The 23,503-nt window shown below is 27.2% G+C and overlaps 1 protein-coding gene across 5 annotated transcripts in view; it reads left to right on the top strand.

Annotated features, from left to right (window-relative positions):
* LOC107992647 (insulin-like growth factor-binding protein complex acid labile subunit) overlaps positions 1–23,503 on the top strand; it is a 439,321-nt gene that overhangs the window by 354,925 nt on the left and 60,893 nt on the right. For all 5 annotated transcript variants that reach the window (XM_062072148.1, XM_062072149.1, XM_062072150.1 and 2 more), the window contains one exon: positions 11,994–12,059. In XM_062072148.1, the coding sequence (XP_061928132.1) occupies positions 11,994–12,059 (66 nt within the window). The remainder of the gene's footprint in view (positions 1–11,993; positions 12,060–23,503) is intronic.

Genomic DNA, 23,503 nt, shown 5'->3' with positions numbered 1-23,503 from the left:
TTCCCACAAAAATAATATTTTTTACATATTATAATGTAGAGATATATAAGGAGAAATTATTTAATGTTTTTTTTTCAAATTCAATAATTACAAATTTATTCAATATTTTTTTAAAAGTTTAATAATTAAAATTCATTAGTTAGTCATTCATTAGTTACCGATTTATCAGAGTTCAATATATCGATGCAGCCTAAAAAATTAAAAATGTAATGTAATTATTATTGAAAATATTGCATTTTTCTAAAAAACTATTGATGCTAGTTTTTAATAAAACTTTTCAATCAATTTTGCGAATATTACGTCAATTGTTTCTAATAAATATCTGCCGATTAATGTTTAAAAATATTAGCAAATAAAGATTATATTAAAGCTTTACCAAAATTTTATTGCAAATTTTTTCAGAAACAAAATAAATTGAAATAAATTTACACAAATAATTAATTATATTTTTTAAAAAACATATTTATTTAACAAATATTAAAATATATTTTTGTTTTAGGTGAATACATATCCCTTATCCAAGTACGAGTCTTATGCAACCTCGTAAATTAGTTTTCAAGTAATTCCAACTGAAAGCTTCCATAAAGTTAAATTAGTTTCTGCTTTTTCTTAATATCATCTTTTTCATAGGAAATTAAATGTATATCAATAATCTGACATTTGCCATACAAAATTAATTGCAAATTTTATGATATCAACTTCGTCAAATTTATATTTTTTATGTTTTTTGTACCGATATAATTTGTTGTAAACAAAAATTAAAATATATTCGTCCTTTTCGGTTAAAATTAAATGTTGATACATAAATATTAATACACGTGACACCTTTGAGCATTTTATAATTTTTAAATATTAAATTGGTTTTAAAATTTTTGCTAAACGATATTTACATTTTTTTTCAAAAATTGCAACAAGATTCGTTGTCGCGAAATAATCAATTTCCTTTTTTTTTGATATTTTTCTGAAGCTATCTATTGCGTAAAAATATTTTTATTTTCTTTTTAATTATATCGAAACAATAATCGAAACAATAATATAAAGTGTTATTTTTTATTGTCCTTTGTCCTTTTTTTGCTTCTTATATTATACATTATAACTCTATCATACCTTTTCCCCTTTAAATATAACGCTAAATGTAAATTCTAATATACGATGAAATTAATTATTCCCTAAAAGATTCAAAGAACTATGTATATCGAAGAATTCCGAATAAGAACATAAGAATATAAAGGATAAAATGGATAAATCTCTTCGAACTTCAATCCGTGAACTTCATCCATGGAACCCAATTTCTTATTCAATAACCCTTTATTCGAGAAGAAACCGTCCTCATTGGAAAACTACTTTATAAAATTCGCGACAAATTTCCATTTAAACAAGAATCACGGAATCCCTTCATCAACTTCTGAAAACGTTTAAAGGGAATACGATTTTTCGGCGATCGGAAAAGAATAAAAATGAAACTTTCTCAATACCGCGATACATGGCGAGAGATCAGAATAAAACTTTTATTAGAGCGCGTGTAAGAGACGTTTCACAGGTAAAAAGATTTCCTTTGATAGTAGATTATTTTAAGAAGCTTTTTTTATCTCTTTTTTCAAGCTGATGTGAAATGTGAAATCGGATATAGAAATAGATAAGATTTCTTTGGTGTTATTTTTGCAGACAATTTTTCCATCGTGTAAAACAATGTTTTTATTAAAATTTTGTGAAACATGTGTAATAGTGATTCGAAAAAATATTCGTCTAATGTAAAAATTTTAGTTTCAATGAAAGTTTTTATATTTTAAATACAATTTTTTGGAATTTTTTTTATTACAAACGCTAAATTATGAATATTTTATAATTTAAAATTCAACCATAAGTTGCAACAAATTTAAAATTGATTATATCCATTATTATTCATTATTTATCAGTAAAATAAATATTTAAAAAATTTGTATAAATTATTGTATAAATTAGGATCTTTAATGTCAATTACTTGAAACTATACACTTTTAAACATTACAAAGGCCACAATTAATTTCCTTATCCTTTTAACGATAGTTCCTTGTGCAATTACCATTTGATCTCAGCATTACACTCCATGTTTTGAACGAGCGATTTTAACAGAATTCCGAGAATTTCATTCGGTAGGAAGCTTAGTAGTAATCGTTTAATTGCATACGATTTTCTCGATTTGTTGTTGTTTCTAACATAAATTATTGTCGATTTAATTTTTCCCTTTTTGTTACATTCATAATGAATGAAATGAATGGTTTTTTTATTCAAATATCGAAATTTTTATTGTATTTATGAAAATAGGATAGAATAAATAATATTTCTTTATAAAACGAAATGATATTTTACTTTTCTTATCTTTCATATGATATAACTTCAATATGATACAACAACAACAAAATAACTTTAAAAAAAATTAATGATTTTTGAATATAAATATTGATACTTTTTTGTATTTGATCCTACTTAGAACATGTCTTTTTTAAAATTATTCAACTTTACATTTCAACTTACATTAGAAATATTTTTCGTTATAAATAATAAATGATTCTAATATCTGAGCAATATCTGTGTGCATAATTAATAAAAATAACATTTAATAAAATTTAATAATAGTTAATAAAAATTATTATCTTCATATTAAAAAAAGAAAAAAGAAAACACGAAAATTGAGAGATCCCAATTTTTCGAAATCAGCCAGAAATAAAACCACAAACATTCAATAGTCGAATACTTTCTTCCATCGTGTTCTACGCGAACTTTCAAACGGTTCGAAATTGTTAGAGACGAAATTTATTTCCAATCCTAGTACCGAAAATCGAATAGTTGCATTTCGTTCAAGATAAATATTTGTTTGTTACCTTTATTGCTTACGATGACCGGTTTCACCACAAGGTTTCACGGTGACCATGCGGTTTCTCATTTCGCGGAGCAAGAAGCAGAGAAACGAGTCTACGAAATCAATGGCCGAGAAATGAAGATGGAAAGTCGCACGTTAAGTTAAAAGAAACGGATATTCGTTTAATCACAAATCTGTATATCTGTCTTAAAATTTGTAATAAACTTTCATCGGTTTTCCGTTGTTGAAACGCGATAAAGTCGTAATTAAGTTTCCGCGGTTTCGAATTGTCCACCGACAGGAGGAACGTATCACCAGGAAATAATGATTCGAATCGAGTAGCTGTCAAACACGAAACCGAGGGTTGATATTTCGATATATGGAAATTGTAAGTGTGGAAGTAAGCGAGTTTTGTGATCGTATGCGATCCCGTTACTAATTCAGTTTCCGGAGCATGAGAGATTAATTTTCCCTTAGCTATTATATTCAGCTTTGACGAAGAATTAAAAAATTGGCAAATTATTCCTTTATCGTTTATGATTTCTGAATATATAAAGTACGTGATTTAAATCCATTTTTATCAAATTTCGTTCTTTATGTAACCAAGTTGGTCACTTTTAATTCATATTTCTAAATGATATTTAATATTTGTAATTCAGATTTCAAGATTAAGTAGTTGGTAAATAATCGTAATAATAAAACAGATATATAATAATAATAATGTAATAATAAAAATTTTAAATATAAAGATCGTGAAATTATTTTTCATATTTGTTTCATTATTATTTTTTACACATCCGATATTTTTATTTCAATAACATTATATTAATTAACAAAGTAAACAATGTTATATTATAATAAACTCTCATAAATCATTCTATAAAATTACATCTGTTTCCATCGAATATAATTAAAAGGCAAATACAAATCTCATTCAACAAAGAACGCATCCGAACATAAAACATAAAAGAGCTCGAAGCAAAGGAACGCACTTTAAAACCGTTGAAACGAAAAATTATCATCTTGATGAAAATTTCCATGACTTGGAAGCGAAATCAGGTCAAAAACATATTTAATTTATCTCCGATATTCATCGAGATGTATCATTCGAGTATAAAACACACACGCACGCACAAAGAACTTTCATAGCATCTCGCATCTTGCTTATGCCAATTTCGAATCGTCAAATATTATTCTCTTCAAAATATATTTTCAACCATCTATCAGAATTAATTTCTCGGATGGCCGATGAAGTGAATCTTTCGATCAACGATATTAATAAATCAACTCGAAACCAATAAATTGTAAAAACGTTTTTGTTTGTTTCCCTCTTTTCCGCTAATTAAAAATCCTCGTCCTTCTTTCTGGTCATTTCTGAAGTTGAAATAACGTCTCGATAATAATACCGGTAACCTGGAACACTTCTCCCGGAACGCGGGAAAGAGGAAAAGCAGGTCGATCGAGCTCGATGTTCCATCAATATGAAAAACCAATGGATGGCAAGTAGGTCAGAATCGAAGCGTTGATCTTCCTTTCGTCAAATTCCGGAAGATTAACTCGTTGGTTGACGTGGAGGAAGGGGGGAGGGGGGTTAGTACCCTCCGTTAGAACGCTTCATCGAGGGAAAGGTTGAGGTGGAGAGGGGATTGGTAACAATGGCGGAACGTGTTGGGATGCATTATCGGTCGAATGTCGAGTTGAAACGTTTCTGTCGAGAAAATAAAAACATATACGCCCAGATACGTTTCTCTCTCTCTTTCTCTCTCTCTTCCCTTCTCCAATGGAAGAGCTTACAGTGGAATGTCATGACTTTTGCCGATGGATTAACGACACTGTGACGAGATTTTGTCACCTGGTCACGTGGAAATAGCCGTTAACGTCCTCTTCCTGTTAGGGAGATACGTTGAAAAGTTGTTTAAAAGTTAAGAAAATTAATGAAAATTGAAATGGAGATCGTTCTGATCGTTCTGTAATTGGAGTAAATTATCGACTTGTTACGTGTTTAAATATGTGCATATTATTGCTTATCTAAAATAGAGAGTTGGATTAATTGGTAAAAATTATATATAGTTTAATTAAAGAAACGAGATATCTTATTTTTTGTTAATTTTTTAAAAGTATTCGACAAATAATTATTACAATTAGACGAAATTGATTTTTTGTATTGTCTTTTATTGGTCGATCAAAAAATTTCGATAATTTCAAGAATTATAATCTATTAATATCTATTATATAAATTTTCATTAATGTCAAAATTAGACAAATTTTTTTCTAAAACGATATTTTGAATATTAATTCAATTCGAATATTTAAACACCATTTAACTACATAAAAAGAAAATCTTATCATCAATATCTCTAATCTTCTAGTCCAAACAAACTCACTAGATTTCTAGTAAATGGTATCATACTCTATCATGTACTTTTCATTTATTTCATGTTCAAAACTTTCATTGTCATTCCATTATCATGTCGCGTAACATCGTAACATTTAGTCTTCTTAAAATCTACTTTAATATAGCAATCGCCTCGTATTTCTCTTTCTCTAGCTATTTTTTTTTCTGCTGTATCCCCTTCCTCCCAAACGACGGTATGACGTCACGTAGCGAAAATGTAGACAATCCGTACGCTCCACTCTCTCCCCTATATCTCAAGAAAATCGTGCGAATTCCGGTCTTATCAATCTTGCCGCTTCAATCGCTTGAAAATTTGATTTTTTCGCTCGATCCTCTTCAATCGATGGCCGTTCGTGCGCCAAGAAAGAAATATGTCTCGGTCGTTTCTCTCGGGATTGCTTATCGGTCACGCCGAGAAACCTCCTTCCACACGCGTGTCTTCCATCCTCCGTGACCCCGTTTCTCCTCCCCTGAAAATGCCCCACCAAAACACGGCCGATCGAACAACGGTTCCCTCGATCAACACCCCGACAACAGGATAGCCTTTTAACCGGCATTTCAGCTGGGATAAGGCGAGTAATTAGCCGTAATTAGTTGTCTTCGCTCTTCTAAACCCGGCCCCGTCCGTCACCAGCCTGTAATCCGATTTTCTGCTTGACAGCGGACGTCGCGGAATAATCGAATCCCGCGCCTCGAATGGAAGCCATTAATCGACAGTGGGGCAATGTTCGATCTTATTCTCCCCACTCCCTTATACCATCAACGATTTTTCCCTCCTTTTTCCTTGTTCGTTGTGATATCCTCGTCTGGAATATGGATTTCCAACTTTGAAAGGGGTTGAGGAATTTTTCAAGGAGATAATTTTTGGAGAAGTTATATTTGTTTGTAATAAGTTGATTGCACGTGGAAGATTAAGGAAAAAGAAAAATTGTCTTATTTGCAATTCAAACATTTTTGTCAGGTGTTAAAGAAATTATTTTTATTCCTTGTCTTGTAAGAATATCTGCAATACATCTTAGATTTCTAGTAATAAAAATGTTACATAAATTTTGAAAATTATTTATATCATAAATTTTATCATATTTTAAAATATCGATGATTATTTTCAATATTTTCATTGATTTGTATATAAGAAATTTTAAACGAAATTAATAATATTTTTTGATCCAATGTTTAAATTATAAGATAAGCTTAATTGATTTGTCAACCAAAAGTTTAAACAATTAAAGAAATTTTTTAACTATATAAATTATTTTCAAAAAAGTGAAATTTTTGTAAATATGTACATAGTTTTAATTCAATAACTAAAGATTGCAACAAAAGATGATGGCATTTGCAGAAATAAATTTTCTTGCCATGTTATAAATTATTAAAGATCCATCTTTATACATAACTCTGATAGAATTTAATCTATATTTAATTTGTGTGAAGATCTGCACATTTGTCCGTTTCTGTTTAATCTTCCCCCTATCTTTTCGCTTACATTCCTCCCTTTTTGTGCTTGCTTTTGATGTACTTCCGGCTACCCCTATTAACGTTGCGTAACCGGTGTTTCTAAAAAGGGAGGAAATATAGGTTTGCGTTACGCGTTGAAGACCCTTGCGAAATGCCCTCGTCGAGGGTTTAACGATATTTTTCAACCGAGTTTTGCTTTACATAATAATTGAGTAAGGTTGAAATACATACGTATTAGAATGAAACACAATAGAATACAAGGAGAATATTTTTGTTTATAATATTCATGATTTTTAAATTATTCTATGCAATAAAGATTTTATATATATTTTTATATTATACAAAATAAAATATGAAAAATCAAATAAGGAATAGAGAAATATGTATTATAATAATTCCATTTAAGAAAAATTCTTTAATTTTTATCGATTCTTATATAATTTTTAAAAAATTGTTTACCAGACATATCATATATGCCATTTCATTTCATGAAAATGATGTTTAAAAAGAAATTTGGATACTTATTTTAGGAATTTAGATCAAATTATCTCGATATCGTTTTAATAATTTTTCTCAACGAATTCATTTCATCATTTCAATTTTAAAGTTTTTGTAATTTCATATTAAATTTTCATATTATAATTCTAATTAATATACAATATTTTTCCCATACATATAACACGTGCAATTTATCATTCATAAACAAAATGCATTACCCATATTTTCATTTGAATTTTTTCAATTGCCGACCATACAGAAAAATATACAGTGTGTCTTATCTTCTAATTTCATAAAACATGCAGTTACTAAGGTATTTGTATAATTTTGTTGAATCCTTTTATATAATTTTTCGTTATTACATAATGTCATTTTACTTAAAATGCTTAGATCTCTAGAAACCCACTTCTCCAATAATATAATTCTTCACGGCGCATTATAATCGTCATTATTCCACGTTGTAAAGCGTATCAACATAGTATCATTCACAAGGCAAATTACGTACATCCACGATCGCAACGACGTCAAATTTCGTTCCGGTTCGTCCATTCCTTTTAATCCGATTTTCCCACTTCGATTCGTAGAAACGACACCGGTGAAACGACTTTAAGCATCAATTTGGACAAATTGAAAAAAGCAGGGAAGAGGAAGAGATTTTCATTATCCTTCGGCATGGAACGATCGTGATTCCGTGATCTCCTCTTTTAAAACTCCTTAACATGCTAATACTTTCAATATCTGCAGATACGTTTCCTCTCTCTTTCTCTCTCTTTCTCCCTCTTCCTTTTTCCTAATTTTTCCTTCGTTTCCTTTTTCTCATTTAGCTAAAAGAAAACAGCCGGTTCTCAACACCTCTCCTCAAGTTCAAGGAGGAGAGAGAGCCGATCCAATTTACCAACTCGTTCGACTTGACACTTTTAATTTCCACGCACCTTCGATTCTGACGCTGTTTCAGATTTTTAAGACCGTCCTCGATAGGCCAAGCCAGTGATTCCTCGCCAAGTCTCGAGGTGTGTTCGCCAAATTGAACTTTTTTTCCTCTTTCTCCCTCCCTCTCTCTCTGTCTCTCTCTTTTTTTTCGTTTCTCCAGATTACACGGATGCCTGTTCCGTTCCGCGCCAGGCGCCGAATTGCCTCGCCATGGCTACACGGCTCCTCTTGGCCCTCTTTTTTTTTTTTCTTATTCTGTTTTGCGATTTTCCGTCCGCAGTTAACGTGGAACAATCGAAACAAACGATTTCCGGATTCCTCTGCCGAAACGTGACAATCCTGTGACGAAAATTCCGTTTTTTTCCACGAATAGAGAATATATCTCGCGAAAGATTATTTTGAAATAGTGTTAATTCGAGTTATTAATTAAAGTCGATGATGAAAGAGTAGTGATTTCTTATTTTATGGTAAATTTTTTTAAGAAATATGAAAGATGAAAGATGGAGATTTACATTTGACTTTTTCTTCAGCATAAATTGTTATAATTATATAGATTGCATTTTTCACTATTTTATAATGTATGTATTTTTTTATAAAAATTATCTTTGACATTTTTCATTGTAAAATTTGATTTTAAATTTCCATCCTCCTGGTTAATAAATAATGTATATTAGCTATAAATTGATTCATGAATCAATCTACTAGAAATCTCTTCAATTCCTCCACTGTGTCCTCGATATGAAAAACTTGCAATGTTGAGACCAACTATTAATCAATTTTACCCTCGAAACTTGACTAATCTACGTTGAAATTTGCATCTGTTGTTGGTTTTTGCGATCACGATTGGTGGATTTTCTCTTCGAGGGCGTTGACCAGTCATCAATCGTTCCACAAGTCTCCTCCTAATGCTTCATAGTTGACGTGTGGAATTTCGGCAACAGTGAGGGATTTTCGCCCGGCTTGGCTTCGCTCTAGATCGCTTTGAGCCTCTTCTACTCGCTATTTCCACGGTTTTCCTTCAGAACTTCCTTTATAATGTTTCTTAGACCACTGGACTAAGGGATGAAAGAAATGAGTTTTTAGGCTTTGAAATTGTCGACTATAAGTCCCCTCGATGGCATCGTGATCATCGCAAACTTTTAATAAAAGAGTAGGCTTCCTTCTGTCAATGTTTGACGTTGTTCTTCATTTTTCTTTTTATTAATATATAAAATCCAATTATTTTTCTTATATAAAATATGTTAAAATTTATTATTCTGTTTTAAAAAGGAAATAATTAGCTTTCTGTTTTTATCTAATCTATTTAAAAAGTTATAAAAATTAATACAAAATATCTTAAAAGAAAATCCTATTCTTATTTCTCAGAGATTTTTATATTTAATTTCTTATAATTTTATATTTATTTTTATATATATTTTTTTATATTTTTATATTTAATAAGCAATAATGTTTAAATCAAAATATAGAACACTATATTGGATATATTGGATATATTAATAGTTAATAGTCACGTGACATTAGTGTCGCATCATCAGTCATAATGCTGTATTATAATATTACTCAAATTTCAATTATCTATATATAATAACCAATTAATTATTGTTATAATAAGATTAATTGTTTCGATTATTAATCTTTTCTCATCATCTCTTTACATATATTATAAATCTCGATATGCGCCAATTTCGAAAGTAGCAAAATTAATCTCTCGTGCTCTCGATAGTGTTTTCAAATATTTTCTTAAGCATGTCGTAGATGCTTTATCGCGGAATCGTTTTTAGATAGTACAAGTGTTGTTGCATGGAAACCGATTAACCCACATAGCAACGGAGGGAAGCCTGTTTCAGTTTGAAAGCTGCGTTCTCGTTTACAGTCGCTTTGCGGAGTAAATCGTCGATGCATCGCCGTATTTTCTACATAGAAATCCTTCAAGCCGTTTGCGAATAAACACTTTAGGCGAGCACGAAATTACGGCACGTAATTTTACAACCCCCGCTAGCCACCAATTTAAGGACGCTTGACTTATTGTCACTTTTCGTGGCAAACGACCGTAACGCAATTAAACTCGTGATAATCAACTATGTCAAGTGTGATGTTTCTTTGAAAATATAACATATTGTGTTTGCTACTCGGTTTCATTTATAATCACTTGAATTTGTGTAATCAATTGTTGATGCGCTTATTTTGCAATAAAAATTTTATTTTTCTATTCAGATTTTTTTATATTTTAATTATTGTCAATCAAAATGTGTCCGGATCATTTTTGACTCACATTTAAATTGTAAATACTATCGTTTAAGCAGAGAAAGACATATTGAAATCGAAACATAATATCAAGAAATGTTTTGATCAATTTTATTAATCTCTAAAAATATATTAAACTGTGACAGTTTAATATTGAAGCAAATAGCAATTTAATATTGAAAAAGAAAGCAAAAAATTTTATAAATCCATATATATTTATTAGATTTTAAATAAATTGTATTTTGGATTGGAAAAGATGAATAATTTTTATTATTATATTTTATATTAATGATTCAAGTAATAATTTTGATTTTTATATTCTTTGTATAAATTTTATATTCTTTTTGTACAAAAATCTATTTTTATTTATATGATAGATATACTATTTAAACAATTAATGGAAATTTTATTGTTCGAATAATATATCTATTCTATTTGAATATTTTATGTAAATAATTGTTTATGATTTTAGATCTCCCATTACGTGATCCATAAATTGTAATTATGATCACGAAGGGCGTTCATTTCTCATGCATTTTACAAAATTATATTAACCATTATTAATCACGCATATTTGATTATATAAACAATAGTAATTAGTTTGAAATTATCTGTTAATTATATTTCATCTATTTCTGTCGATATTTGAATTTTATTGAAAGAAGATAAATAGTAGAATGATGTAAAATGTAAATGTAAGAAATAATTTTGAAAATAATTAATTAATAATAAAAAATAATAATTCTTAAAGAAAATAATTAAACAGAGGTTATGTTATAATTATTCTAATATGTTTAATTATCAACTTTAAAAGATTTTATTTTCAAATAAAATCAAATATTAAGATTATAGTGTTTGATGTTGAAATAAATTAAATTTTTTTTGTTCTTTGTCATGGAAAAATAATCGATATATTAGTTCCCTTTAATATTCTTATTTCAATTTCAAATACATCTTGTTCATCACTGTCTTAAGTACAATGTAGAACATACAAGAAAAACACGTATTATCTTCGAATTAAAATGTAAATTAATTCAAAGAATTATGTACTAAGTTAAGAATTATCAGAGTTGTAAAACTTTAAAGGATAATATCTTAAGCATCTTTTATGAAAAGATTTTGATACAGTATTAAAACGATAATGTAAATATTATAATTCTTAAATTTAACATTTTTAAAATGTAAATTTTTATTATTGTAATTATTTATGAGATATTTTTTTCATATTTTCACAGGATGGAATAAAAAAATATTCATAATCAAAATATAATAAATAAAAATAAGTGAAAGTAATTTATTTAAAATTAAAATAAATATGATACATGCAGAAAAAGTTTTAAGCAATTGTTACATTTATTATTGTTTAAATTGTAGTTTTATCGAGAAAATATATATATTACATGTAATTTAAATTTATTCTAAAAATAAACATAATATGATACATTGATCTGGATGTAATTGTTATTTATTTTTTTATAAAGTACAATTTATTTCTATGATTATTATTCTATGATTAAGAAAAATACTTATAATATAATAATTATATTATAATACATAATGATATTATAATAATAATTCGTACTAAATTCAGAATTTTATTATTTATGAGATATCTTTTGCATTATATTTCAGATATCAGACAATACGATGCCTAATGATGATAAGCGACCAATCAGATCGTGGAACATTCATTTACAGGTAAAATATTTATATTTTGATTTGCATTTAATTGCTGTTAGATAAACATAGAAAGAAAATTTTTGCAAAATATTTTTTGTTTTTGTATTTTAAACCTTTTTATTGCAAGAAAATAAATATATGTTTTATTTACTTTTATTATTAATTATAAAAAGCACAAATTTCTAAAATATATTTATTTAAATATATTTTCAAAAATTTTTTTCTTAAACATGAATTAGTAACAATTGTTTAATTTTAATACATATACAATTTACATCTAATATAATTATAATAGATCTTATATTGAATTGTAATTATAATAATAGAGTGTTAATATATTCGTGAAATTCATGAAAGATTCAAAAGATTAAAACGAACACAAAAGGTGATATACAAAAATCAAAATTTATTTATTAAGTTATAAACAATTGAAGTTAGCAAAAGAAACGAAATTACTCTATCTCCGTCACATCGTAGTCTTATTCAATCTCCATCTCGCTTTATCCAACACAAACTTAATAATTAACTTAATAAGCCTCAACAGATATTTTTGTATACCAATTTTTATGTTTGTTTTTGCCTCTAAAATTCAAAGACGTATACATTAATTATGCACAAATATATTAATATTCTATATATAACAAAAACAGCAAATTCAGAATCACAATTAATTTTAATAGTTTAACTTTAACAGAATAATTAATTGCAGAAAGGTTATTAGCATTGTAATCTAATTAAAATAGCTTTCAACGAGATGATAATTACATCTATCTAATACAACATCCATATGCGCAATAGCGTTAAACAAATAACAATTAAAATTTATCGAATTTACCTCCTGTTCCGGATTTAATATATCATGTGCAAACTTTCACTAGTTCTCTTGGTTACCACTAAAAACACGTGCAACGTGTACCCATATGCTCATAACCCCATTACTTGGTTTCGCATATCCGCAATCTAATTACTATGTCAACAGTTAAATTTCAATTCATCGACAGGAAATTAACCTTTGCTCCATACATAGAAGATAAAATCAGTTATCTCCTCCTAAAAATATTGCCATTTCCATCGATTTTCAGATTTACGATACGAACATTTATATTTTGTTATATTTGAGATTTTTTAAAAATTTTTTATTCTTATCAAAAGAGAAAATTGAGAGAATCACTTTATAAAAACGAGGATACTCAAAATTTTTAATTGAAATTATGTAAAAATAAATTGTTATCGTTATTTAAGTTAATCCTGCAATATTATATTAGAATTTTTTGTCATTCCAATAGAATACTCATTTATTGTAGATATATAAATATAAAAATATCTTTTAATTTTTTTTTGAACAGACGATTATATAACATGAAAATAAATATTTGAATAGATCAATAAATTTTTTCCAAATTTTATAAATAGCATTAATACACAAAAATCATTAAAGTTAAAGATTCCTAATGTTTTATTACAGGCAATAAATTTAACTAAAATTGACTTATAATATGTATTTAAATATACATGATCAAATGTTTCTCAACAAAAATCATTATTAATTTTTCCAAGAATGCCAACATTTTTTTACAATTACAAAACCAAGAATTTGTATTGTATTTTAATTTTAATTAATTCAATTTATTATTTAATTTTTCTTTGATAAATATCTTTGAAATTTATATTTCCTCCGAAATGTATTTTCAAATCCTTTTTCTCAATGTGTAAATTTTACAAATTCCAACGGATTTTCCATCTCGACCACGAATGTTAACAGACATAAACACGTAATCTCGCGTATTTTCAAATTTCAACACACAGCAACTCTTCCTCTTCAAAGAATCGGCTCGTTTGAAAGATATTTTTCCTCCCGGATTGCGGCCAGATCCTTTCGAACAGATAAAAAAGAAAAAGGGAAAAAGAACACCTAGACATTTAATCGAATCTTTCTCGTGAAACGGGCAACGAATCTACGTTTAATCAACGCCTTTTAAGCGACCTATAGATAAGACCTCGTAATTAGTTATAGACGTTACTTTGAAGCGGCGCCGATTCATCCCTTACGAGGCTTTAACCCGGCACGGCGCTAACGTTTGCACGTAATCCGATTTTCCGGATGGTGTACAGGCTGTCTCTCACGAAAACCGGCCTCTACCCATCCGAAGACTGCGGTGAGCCTTGTCATCGCTTAAAAAATATAACATATTTCGATTTCTCTCTCTCTCTCTCTCTCTCTCTCTCTCTCTTTCTCTCTCTCTCTCTTTCTCTCTCTCTCTTTCTCTCTCTCTCTTCGATTGCCTCTTTTATTTCCTCTATTATTATTCGAAAATTTCAAAACACGATATAGCAGTAGGCACAACAAATGTACATAAGTGAATATACATAAATAGATGGATAATATATTTCTTTCTTTCTCTCCCTCTCGATCTTTTTTCTACTCACCCTCGTTCTTCTGGAAATTCATCAAAGTAGGGTGGCAATAGGTACAGTAGATACGAAATCGCTCGGATAGATGTGGATATTCTCGAGGAACTCGTCGAAGTCATGAGCAGAAAAACCTTTGAAATATTAGGTTGGCGGGGAAGTAATTTCGTTTTCGGCATATGTAAAATGGAAGACGTTTTTCATCGGTCTTTTTATTTGGATATGGAGGAAGAACAATTGTAGATAGTGGAATCTCTTGCTATACGGGGTGTTCATTCTATTACGTATATACACGGTTTTCTTACTGTTTGTGACCGTGTGTAGTAGGAAAAAGTTATTCAAAATTTATTTATATCAAGTTTATGAAAAAAAATAAGGATAATAATAATTTGTTTTTTTTATTAATTAAAGATAATCTTTTGCTTATTATATAGAATATGTATACTATTATTTATAATTATTAATCAAACTTTATCTGTAGTGAATAGCAAATAAAAGTAATACAATGTAATATAATATATATAATACATATAATACAATATAATATAATATTAATACAATATTTTAAATTATTTTAAAAATAATTTATTTTTACAATTATTTTATTTTTCAAACTTAATAACTAGAATTAAAAAATTCTTTTCAATATTTTTTCAATTCTTATTTTATATATATATATTATAAATCGGTCTAATAAATTGATTTCGTTAAGTGTAAATGTGCACAAATATTCAATCTGATTATTTCGTTGCCACCATTACATATTAGAAACTTGGGCAAAGAAAACAGAGGTGATTCGAGCGGTGTTTTTCTCATAAAAGATTTGCGAAATAAGGTGCTTTGATTGTCACGAATTACAGTTACGTTTCTGGTAGGTTTTTTTACATTTTAATGTTCCTTTGCGTGCTTGTTAGGACCGACATAGAATAACGAGGGGCGTTTTTTAGCTCTGGATAAATTCAGAACAGCTGCGGTTCTTAGTTTGTTTGCTCGTTTTGGATTAAAGAATCTGCGAGAACTTATACTCGGTGTACGTAGAATTTTCTTAGAGCATTTATTTTTTATATTTGTATGCTTTCTTTTTTTTTATTATATATTATACGAATATATTTTGAGAAAAAAGGCATAATTTTTTGATACTTTTATCGTGACAAAAATCTTTGAAAGTCTTTGTCAGTTAACTTTTCAATCGACCTCTTTCTTTCTCTTTTTGCTCTTCGATTTTTTCTATAACGAAGTCACTGCTTTATATATTTTTTTTTCTGAATATTCATATTTTCTATTATTGCAGAATCGTAGAATAAATTGTTATATTTCTCATCACGACTCGAAACGTTAAGAATCGTTTTCTTTAAAATAATAAATTTATAATCATTGTTATTACAGTAAATAAGAGATTTATATATATATATATTATATTAAATGAAGTAACAATATATGAATTCAGTTAATCAATATTAAATATTCATCTGTATAAATGATTAATATAATGATAAGTTTTAGTGTAATTTATTTTATTGAAAAATTATTCGATTTGTGATCGAAATAATTCTAAAATCACATTTATTAGTTCAAAAGTATTTTAAAATTAATTTATTTCGTTGTTTTTAAATTGTAAAATATATTCATAAATTCTACATTACAAAAAGATTGTATATTCTATTAATTTTAATTTCGTATCTACTAATAAATATATGTTTAACAATTTTGCATATGGTTTTACGTTACGTAAAAAAATAACTTTTTAGTAACATAATACTAAAATATAATTAAAATGGAAAGGAAATAATACGATTAGGAAAAATCTTTTTCATTTACTAGAAGAGCTTATATGTATTTAAATATATAGTATTACCGCATAATTTCCATTTGGATTAACAAAGAGACGCGATTATTTAAATAAAGGTAGAATGGGATTAGTTGGATTTTTAACTTTTGAAGATTAAATATTTTTATTCGTGTTACAAATTGTTTTAAAAGTTTGAATAATAATCTCGATATAAGTCTTATCCAAATTAAATAGAGTTACACAATTACTCTCATTAATATTTGGAAACTATATTATTTTTGTATTTATTATTTTGCATAAAAATGAATTATTTAAATGTTTTCTTATAACAATATAATATAAACCAATTATTGCATTTTATAAATATATGAATAAGTTTATCATAACATTTATATTCATTTGTTTAAATGATACATCTTTTATCATATTCTAATAATGTGAAAGAGAAATCCTTGTTTAAAATTTAATTATAATGCATTCTGTTCTGTTTCTGATGTGTATCATTATTTTTCTTAAAAATGATACAGCTATACATATAAATATTATTATTATATAAGAATTTATTTAAAAATTATATTAAAAATTAAATTATATTTTTATGTATCATTTTTATTTTTGTGTAATAATCGTAATACGTTTTTATCCACGTAAATGCTGGTAAATTCATTGAATGTAAAAAAATTATAAAATATATTATCAAATATGTTGTTATTTTCAAAATTACAAAATTGTAATAGCAATGATTTTATTTATTTTTTTGTCGTATTATCACATTCCATTATCACAGATGCAATCAGTTATTATTTTCAAAAATTCTCAATTGAAATTTCGCTTTGTTTCGGGCATTTCTCATTTTATATTTACGTTTCGTTACATTTTACATTTTTCCATGAATAATCATGAAAATTTGTAATAACGTGAAATCTCGCACATGCTTTTTTTTCGATATTCGCAAACGTACCATTGTGGTCCAATTCTGTACCACTTCATTTAACATCGTTGCAAGCCAATCGATAAAATAATTCTCTTCATCTTAAAATAATAATTCGATATATGTGGTGAAATTCGTTCGAAAGAAAAGCGATTATAAACTGATCGCTTAACAGAAAAAGAAACGTAGAGAATTTTAATTAATCTTTTTTTCGATCTATTACTATATTTATAAATTAATTTTTTAATTCTGATTTAACAAAAATTTAATCAAACTTTTTATAATTCCATCATATATTTAGATTAAATAATCGTAAATAATGTAAGAATAATGTCAATTCAATTTACAAATTCAATTTTTAATTTTTCAATCTTGTTGTCCAATCCATCTTGTCCAATATTTATCGAGTAAACAGAATTTTCCTTCTCATTGCTATGACGTGTGCAACATTGACACCTTTTCGTAGCTTCATCGTGCATTATAAGGTAACATTGACACGAGTAAACGACGACAGGCAGTATTGTTAAAAAATTTCACACTTTTCTAGTATCTGCGGCTTGTCAAAGCGTGGTCGCCTCATATGAGCGGGATTGCATTTCACAAAAGCATAAAAATGGAAACACAAAGAGAGAGAGAGAGAATCGAAAAAAATTCTCCATAGAATCACTAAATTCTATCCTAAATTTCCGAACGTCAATTTTTTTAGATAAAAATATAGCACTTCAATTCTTCCTGAATTAATCAATTTTTTGAATTTGCTTTTCACGAACCTGTGCAATTTGAACTTAACATTCTGGAACTTGCAACTTCTGAACTCTGCAATTTTCAAACTTGCTACTCTGAAACTTTGGAATTTACGAGATTTAATACATTTTACAATACACGAGGGTTTGCGAAACAACGTATAAAAACACGTGAATCATAACGTAGAACAAAATAATCAACTTGTATATATTATTGATTAATTTGCAATTCAATAATTTACAATATTCTTCAAATTTGTAAAACTTTTTGATAACACTAAACGAAATATTTAAAAAGAATGATTAATTCTCTGTTAATACTGTTTATTTATTATTACTTATTTGAAATTCATAATAAAAATTAATGAAATAAATTATTAATTAATTTCAATTATTAGCTTTACAATATCATTTGATTAAAGATTAATTAATCCGGAAGATATTTATATTAATATCTATTGCAATTGTATGATAGCGTGTACAACGAATTTTTTATTGAAAAAAAAGAAATTTATTTTTCATCAATCCAAAACGAAGGTAGAAGCGAACAAATATTTTTATTACGAATCATTCATTTAATAATATTTATTATTTATTAACCGATTAATAATTATTCAAAATAATAATTATTCAAATAATGAAAAAGTTGAATCATCCAATCAAATTATATCGAATCGTGTTAACAAAAAAAGAATGTGTTAATTAACGATATTTGTCTAAATAATTTATACTCTATCGTTTCATTCGCCTCCACTTGGAGGAAATTCTAAAAATAATTCTCAGCTTTATTGTACGTGATATTTCACTGAAAATACATCGTCGGTTACACGCGTCGTTATTTGCACGAAGCGATGTCACGAGTAATTAAATTCTCTTCGCAAATAATATAATTTGACAGATTATACATCCAAGTAAAATTTACCGTTTCCAAGCGGTAAATAAATATATTTAATAATATAAAGCCGTGTAAACAAGTGGCCGGCCGAGTTAATGCCAATAAACTCTTGAGTAATACGTAACATTTATAACAATTGCACTGCAACAGTTGTAACGATTACACGGCATGTATAAATTATACAATTCGTGTTGCAATAATTGTAGCGTGCACGATATTTCACATGCGAATTTCTGCGGATGATAAAAAATAATTTGCGCAAACATGTGTGAGAATGTTTATTGAATTTTTTGTTAATTCATTTCCCAACCAGTTAATTCGTGAATAATATTTTTTCATCGTATATTTATTTATTTATTTTTTTTTAATACATTCGAATTATTTTTTTAAAATTGTATCCAATAACCGGTAACATTTTTACAATCAATCATAAAAGAGATTTTGATTTTAATAAAATTTTGCGATTATGTATAGAATATATATGGTTACACGATAAAATCAAATTATTATCAAAATTAATAGAGAGACGAAATTGTATGGATAACAGAAATATATAGAATTTTCTCAGATGAATTATTGTATATATATATTTGAGGAAAATAATGCGCTTAAATAATAATTTATTAATTAAAGAAATCCTTTTTTTTAGAGAATTGTTAAATTGCTCAAACTTTTTTTATGTATAAAAGAATACGCATTTTGCTAATGAATTTCCCAATATTATATATTTATGCCATTCTCAACAATTTTAAAATATGCATATATTTTTCAATAGTCGACATTAATTATAAACATAATATATCCATCAGTGATGAAGAAAAGATGTTTACATTGTTATAAATTTATTATTTTCGAAATCATAAAATTGAAATTAATTTAGAATCATGAAAATAGAATATTTTTAAAATATTTTTAAAATTTATTGAAAATTTATTTAAAAATGCATTTTGAGAAATTAATACTTTTACTATTCTCAAATCTTTTTCGCATCCATTTATTGTTATTGTTCATCAACGATTTAGAAAATTTACTTTTCTCCCATTACAACATCAAAGGGCCGAGATGGTATTCAGTTCATTGCTCTGCAACGTAGTCACTCCCAAGGGTGTACGACAACGTTCAAACTTGTTTTCGCATCATATACTCCTGAGGATCGTACGGGTTTAATGTTTTTAGCGTTACGTTGGTTTCCAGTAATATCCATATCACATCGTAATTTAATCTTGCGTTACTAACGAATAAGGAATACATAGCACACTGTGAAAACTTTCGTTACGATATTGAAACATATTATGCAACTCGATTGTTGTTCGTTCATCAAACACAAATAGATTTTTCACGAATATGCAAAATAATTCATTTAATTAGTATTTCTTTTAATTGATATTTTCTGAATTTATATAAACTTTTAAATTATTATTATTATTTTTTTAATTGATACAAAATAATCAATTTTTAATAGTAAGTAATAAAAAGAAAAATTTTTAATTCGAATTCAAAACAAATTCAAAAGTACAGTATTTTTCTTTTTTTTTTTTAATTTTAAATTAGAACAAAAATTAAAAAATGTTTGAATATTAATTTATTATTGAAAATATTTGATATTTATATAAATAATAATATTTTGACATATAAATTTATTTAAAAATGCTAATCAAAAAGTATAAAAAAATTTAATCCAAAAATAATTTAGAAAAATTTGAACAATTCACAATAAAGATATAATTTCCATGAAAATCTAAAATTCGTAAAATATTTAATTGTGAATTGAAACGTAAACTTACTTTTACTTGTATTAAACAATCAGTCAGTCTCGTTTCTATTTCAAAATCCACGAACTTTTTAACTCAATCATAAATTAATACACCCAACTTACACATATAATTCACGCTGTTTTCTACAACTTTTTGCATTACATGAACTATCGCGTATATAACACACATTAAAAAGCAATAAAAGGAATTTCAATAGCGAATATTTCGAAAAGGAAAAAAAGAAAAGAAAAGAAAAAATTAAATTATACGCTTACATTCAAGAAACAACAAACTCGTTTTAATCTCATCTTTACATTTGACAATTTTCACAACCTTTTGCGGCATATTCTCAGATAAAAAAATGCCAATTCCTCGCGAATTCCTTACCTCGTATATGCACCCCTCGCCATTAAACCAATACTTCATTTCGCAGCGCTGTTAAAACCATGTGCCACCAATGCGACCATTTGTTATTATAGTATGGAGGTAGAACAAAAGGATATATCGATTGAAGGGCTCCAAGTATGTCGTAAATTTACACGGTAATGGTGTTGTGCGCGTAAACGACGCCTGCGAATAAACGTGTATTACTTTGGTAATGGAAACGGCATGGATCGATGAAACCGCGACGAATCGATGTGTTCTCTTGCAGAAAAATATTACGTGTATAATATTCACCGGATCACGTGACAGCTGTCAAACCGTGATTTCCACGAGGCTAGATGTGAAACGCTATTGTATTTTCGAAACTGTCGAGAGCAGAAGGAATGAAACGAAGGGAGCCGGTCGATTTCTTATTCGAATCTTCCAACGATTAAATTTATCTTTTTTCTATTCTTCCGCGGGCGAGGTATCGATTCGTGGCAACGCATCTTGCTGACACGTTCTAAAATTATGGGATGAATTTATTCCATTTCATTTTTCGAGAATTAATGAATTTAACGATGCATGAATGGAAATGAATGAAAAATTTCCAATTCTCGCGCGCGTGCGTGTACGTGTATTGAGAATGGTTGACAGGTGTGAGTTGAGATAGAAAAAAAAATGATATATGTATATATTTCGAATTGGGTTTTTTGCTTTGAAGTGAAACTTTTGTATTACGTAACTATCGTTTATTTGATTACCAAAATTTAATGGTTGGAATAAAAAAAAAAAATAAAAGTGAAAAAATTATGTTTTGTTTATATTTTGCAATTGAAAATTGTATGATAAGCTCATTGCATAAAATTAAATGAAATTAGATATTTAGATATTTTTAATATATCGTTCGAGTGCATTTTTTAACATTATTTGATTTTTCATGCGATTGTTCCTACGATATATTTTTGTTATATCTATCTGTATTTACATACAAAATTCAATCTTTCTCCTTCAATGCATTTTAAAAAAAAAGTTCTTTTATCTCTTTGATATAACTATGTCTCTCTCTTCTCCTTTCTCCCTCTCTCTGTACGATTATAACATATTAACGGAAATCGGATAAAAGAGATAATTTAATATCTATTTATCTTTAAAATTATGAGAATTAGATTTAAAAATTAATAATTTAATTTGAGCATTATCGAAATTTAACATAATTTAACTCGAGAATGAAAAAGATTGAAGCTATTCATTATTAAAAATAAAGAATACATTATAATTTTTAAACGAATAAAATAATCCTTTTTTTTTAAAAAAAAAGTAAAATTAGTTATAAGGTTTTTATATTTGTATATTTTATATATTTTTATTTTAAAATAATCAATAAAAGTAGAATAATATTATAAATTTATTTTTATTTTTTAATTATTTAAAAAGAGTAAAATAAAATAAGAAATTTTAATATCATAATTTTGAGTTATAATTCAGAAATCGAAGGATTTTGCGATATATTTTTTGCGCGAACGCTTGCACATGGTGCATGCAAAATACAAAATAAACCAGCAAATCCACGATCGACATTCTTCGCGCTTCTATCTTTAGCGACAACCCTTCAAGAATATCTTGGGGGAAATACTTCGAACTTAGGCACAGTTTTAGATCAGTTTTTAGAGCCAGATGCGTTTTGAACTTTGCTACCTCAACTTGCTAAACTCCACCACTATGAAACTTGGTAAATGTCCGAATCTTGTAACTCAGAAGCCCAGATCTCTTGAATTTGTGATTCTACACAGTGTCGAATTTGACAGACTTATTTTCAATTTTTCTAAAACTTAGGGCATTTATAAAGAAGATCAAAAAACTTTCAAACAACAACTATAAAAATGGAGAAAAATTCATGTTGAATAAAATTCACATGCTGTATCCTTTTATATATGTAAACATATTCTGAATATATGTTATCTTATATTAATAAAAATTGTAAAAAGCATGCAATCATTATTTTCATTATTAATAAAATTATCACATATTAATAAAAATTTATATATTATAATACGTTTAAAATTTATTTAAAACACTTAAATATATATTCATTTCATTAGTCATTGATTGATCATTGTTGATTGATTTGAAAAACGAGATTTTGAATGTTTTGATAAAATTATTGAAAAATAAAAAATATGATAAAACAATACAGACTGGAAAATATACATATATTGTAATTAAGTAAAGGAAGGAAATAAAATTTATTAATACATTAATATATAGCGTGATTTATAGCACGCTATACTGAAACTACAAAAAATATTAAAAATTGTAAATTTTTTGATCTAATTTTTTGATTAACTATTGTAAATGAATTTATTTTGAATGATGTGATTTATTTCTCTCTTCTCTTTATTTTTCTCTCATTCTAGGGGCTATTATATATTTTTTTTTGCCAATTTCATACGATATTAATAACTTTTTAACCGCATTCATTGTTTTTCACATGTCCTCGCAGTAACATCGACTGCCAAGTGTGTATGATACGTATATACATATATTCATTTCCCCTATGAAACATCAAAATCAATTA

The sequence above is a fragment of the Apis cerana genome, linkage group LG2 (genome assembly GCF_029169275.1).
Source record: "Apis cerana isolate GH-2021 linkage group LG2, AcerK_1.0, whole genome shotgun sequence".
Taxonomy (NCBI): Eukaryota; Metazoa; Arthropoda; class Insecta; order Hymenoptera; family Apidae; genus Apis; species Apis cerana.
The sequence above is the reverse complement of the archived record's forward strand: the minus strand, read 5'-3'. Positions and strand labels throughout refer to the sequence as shown.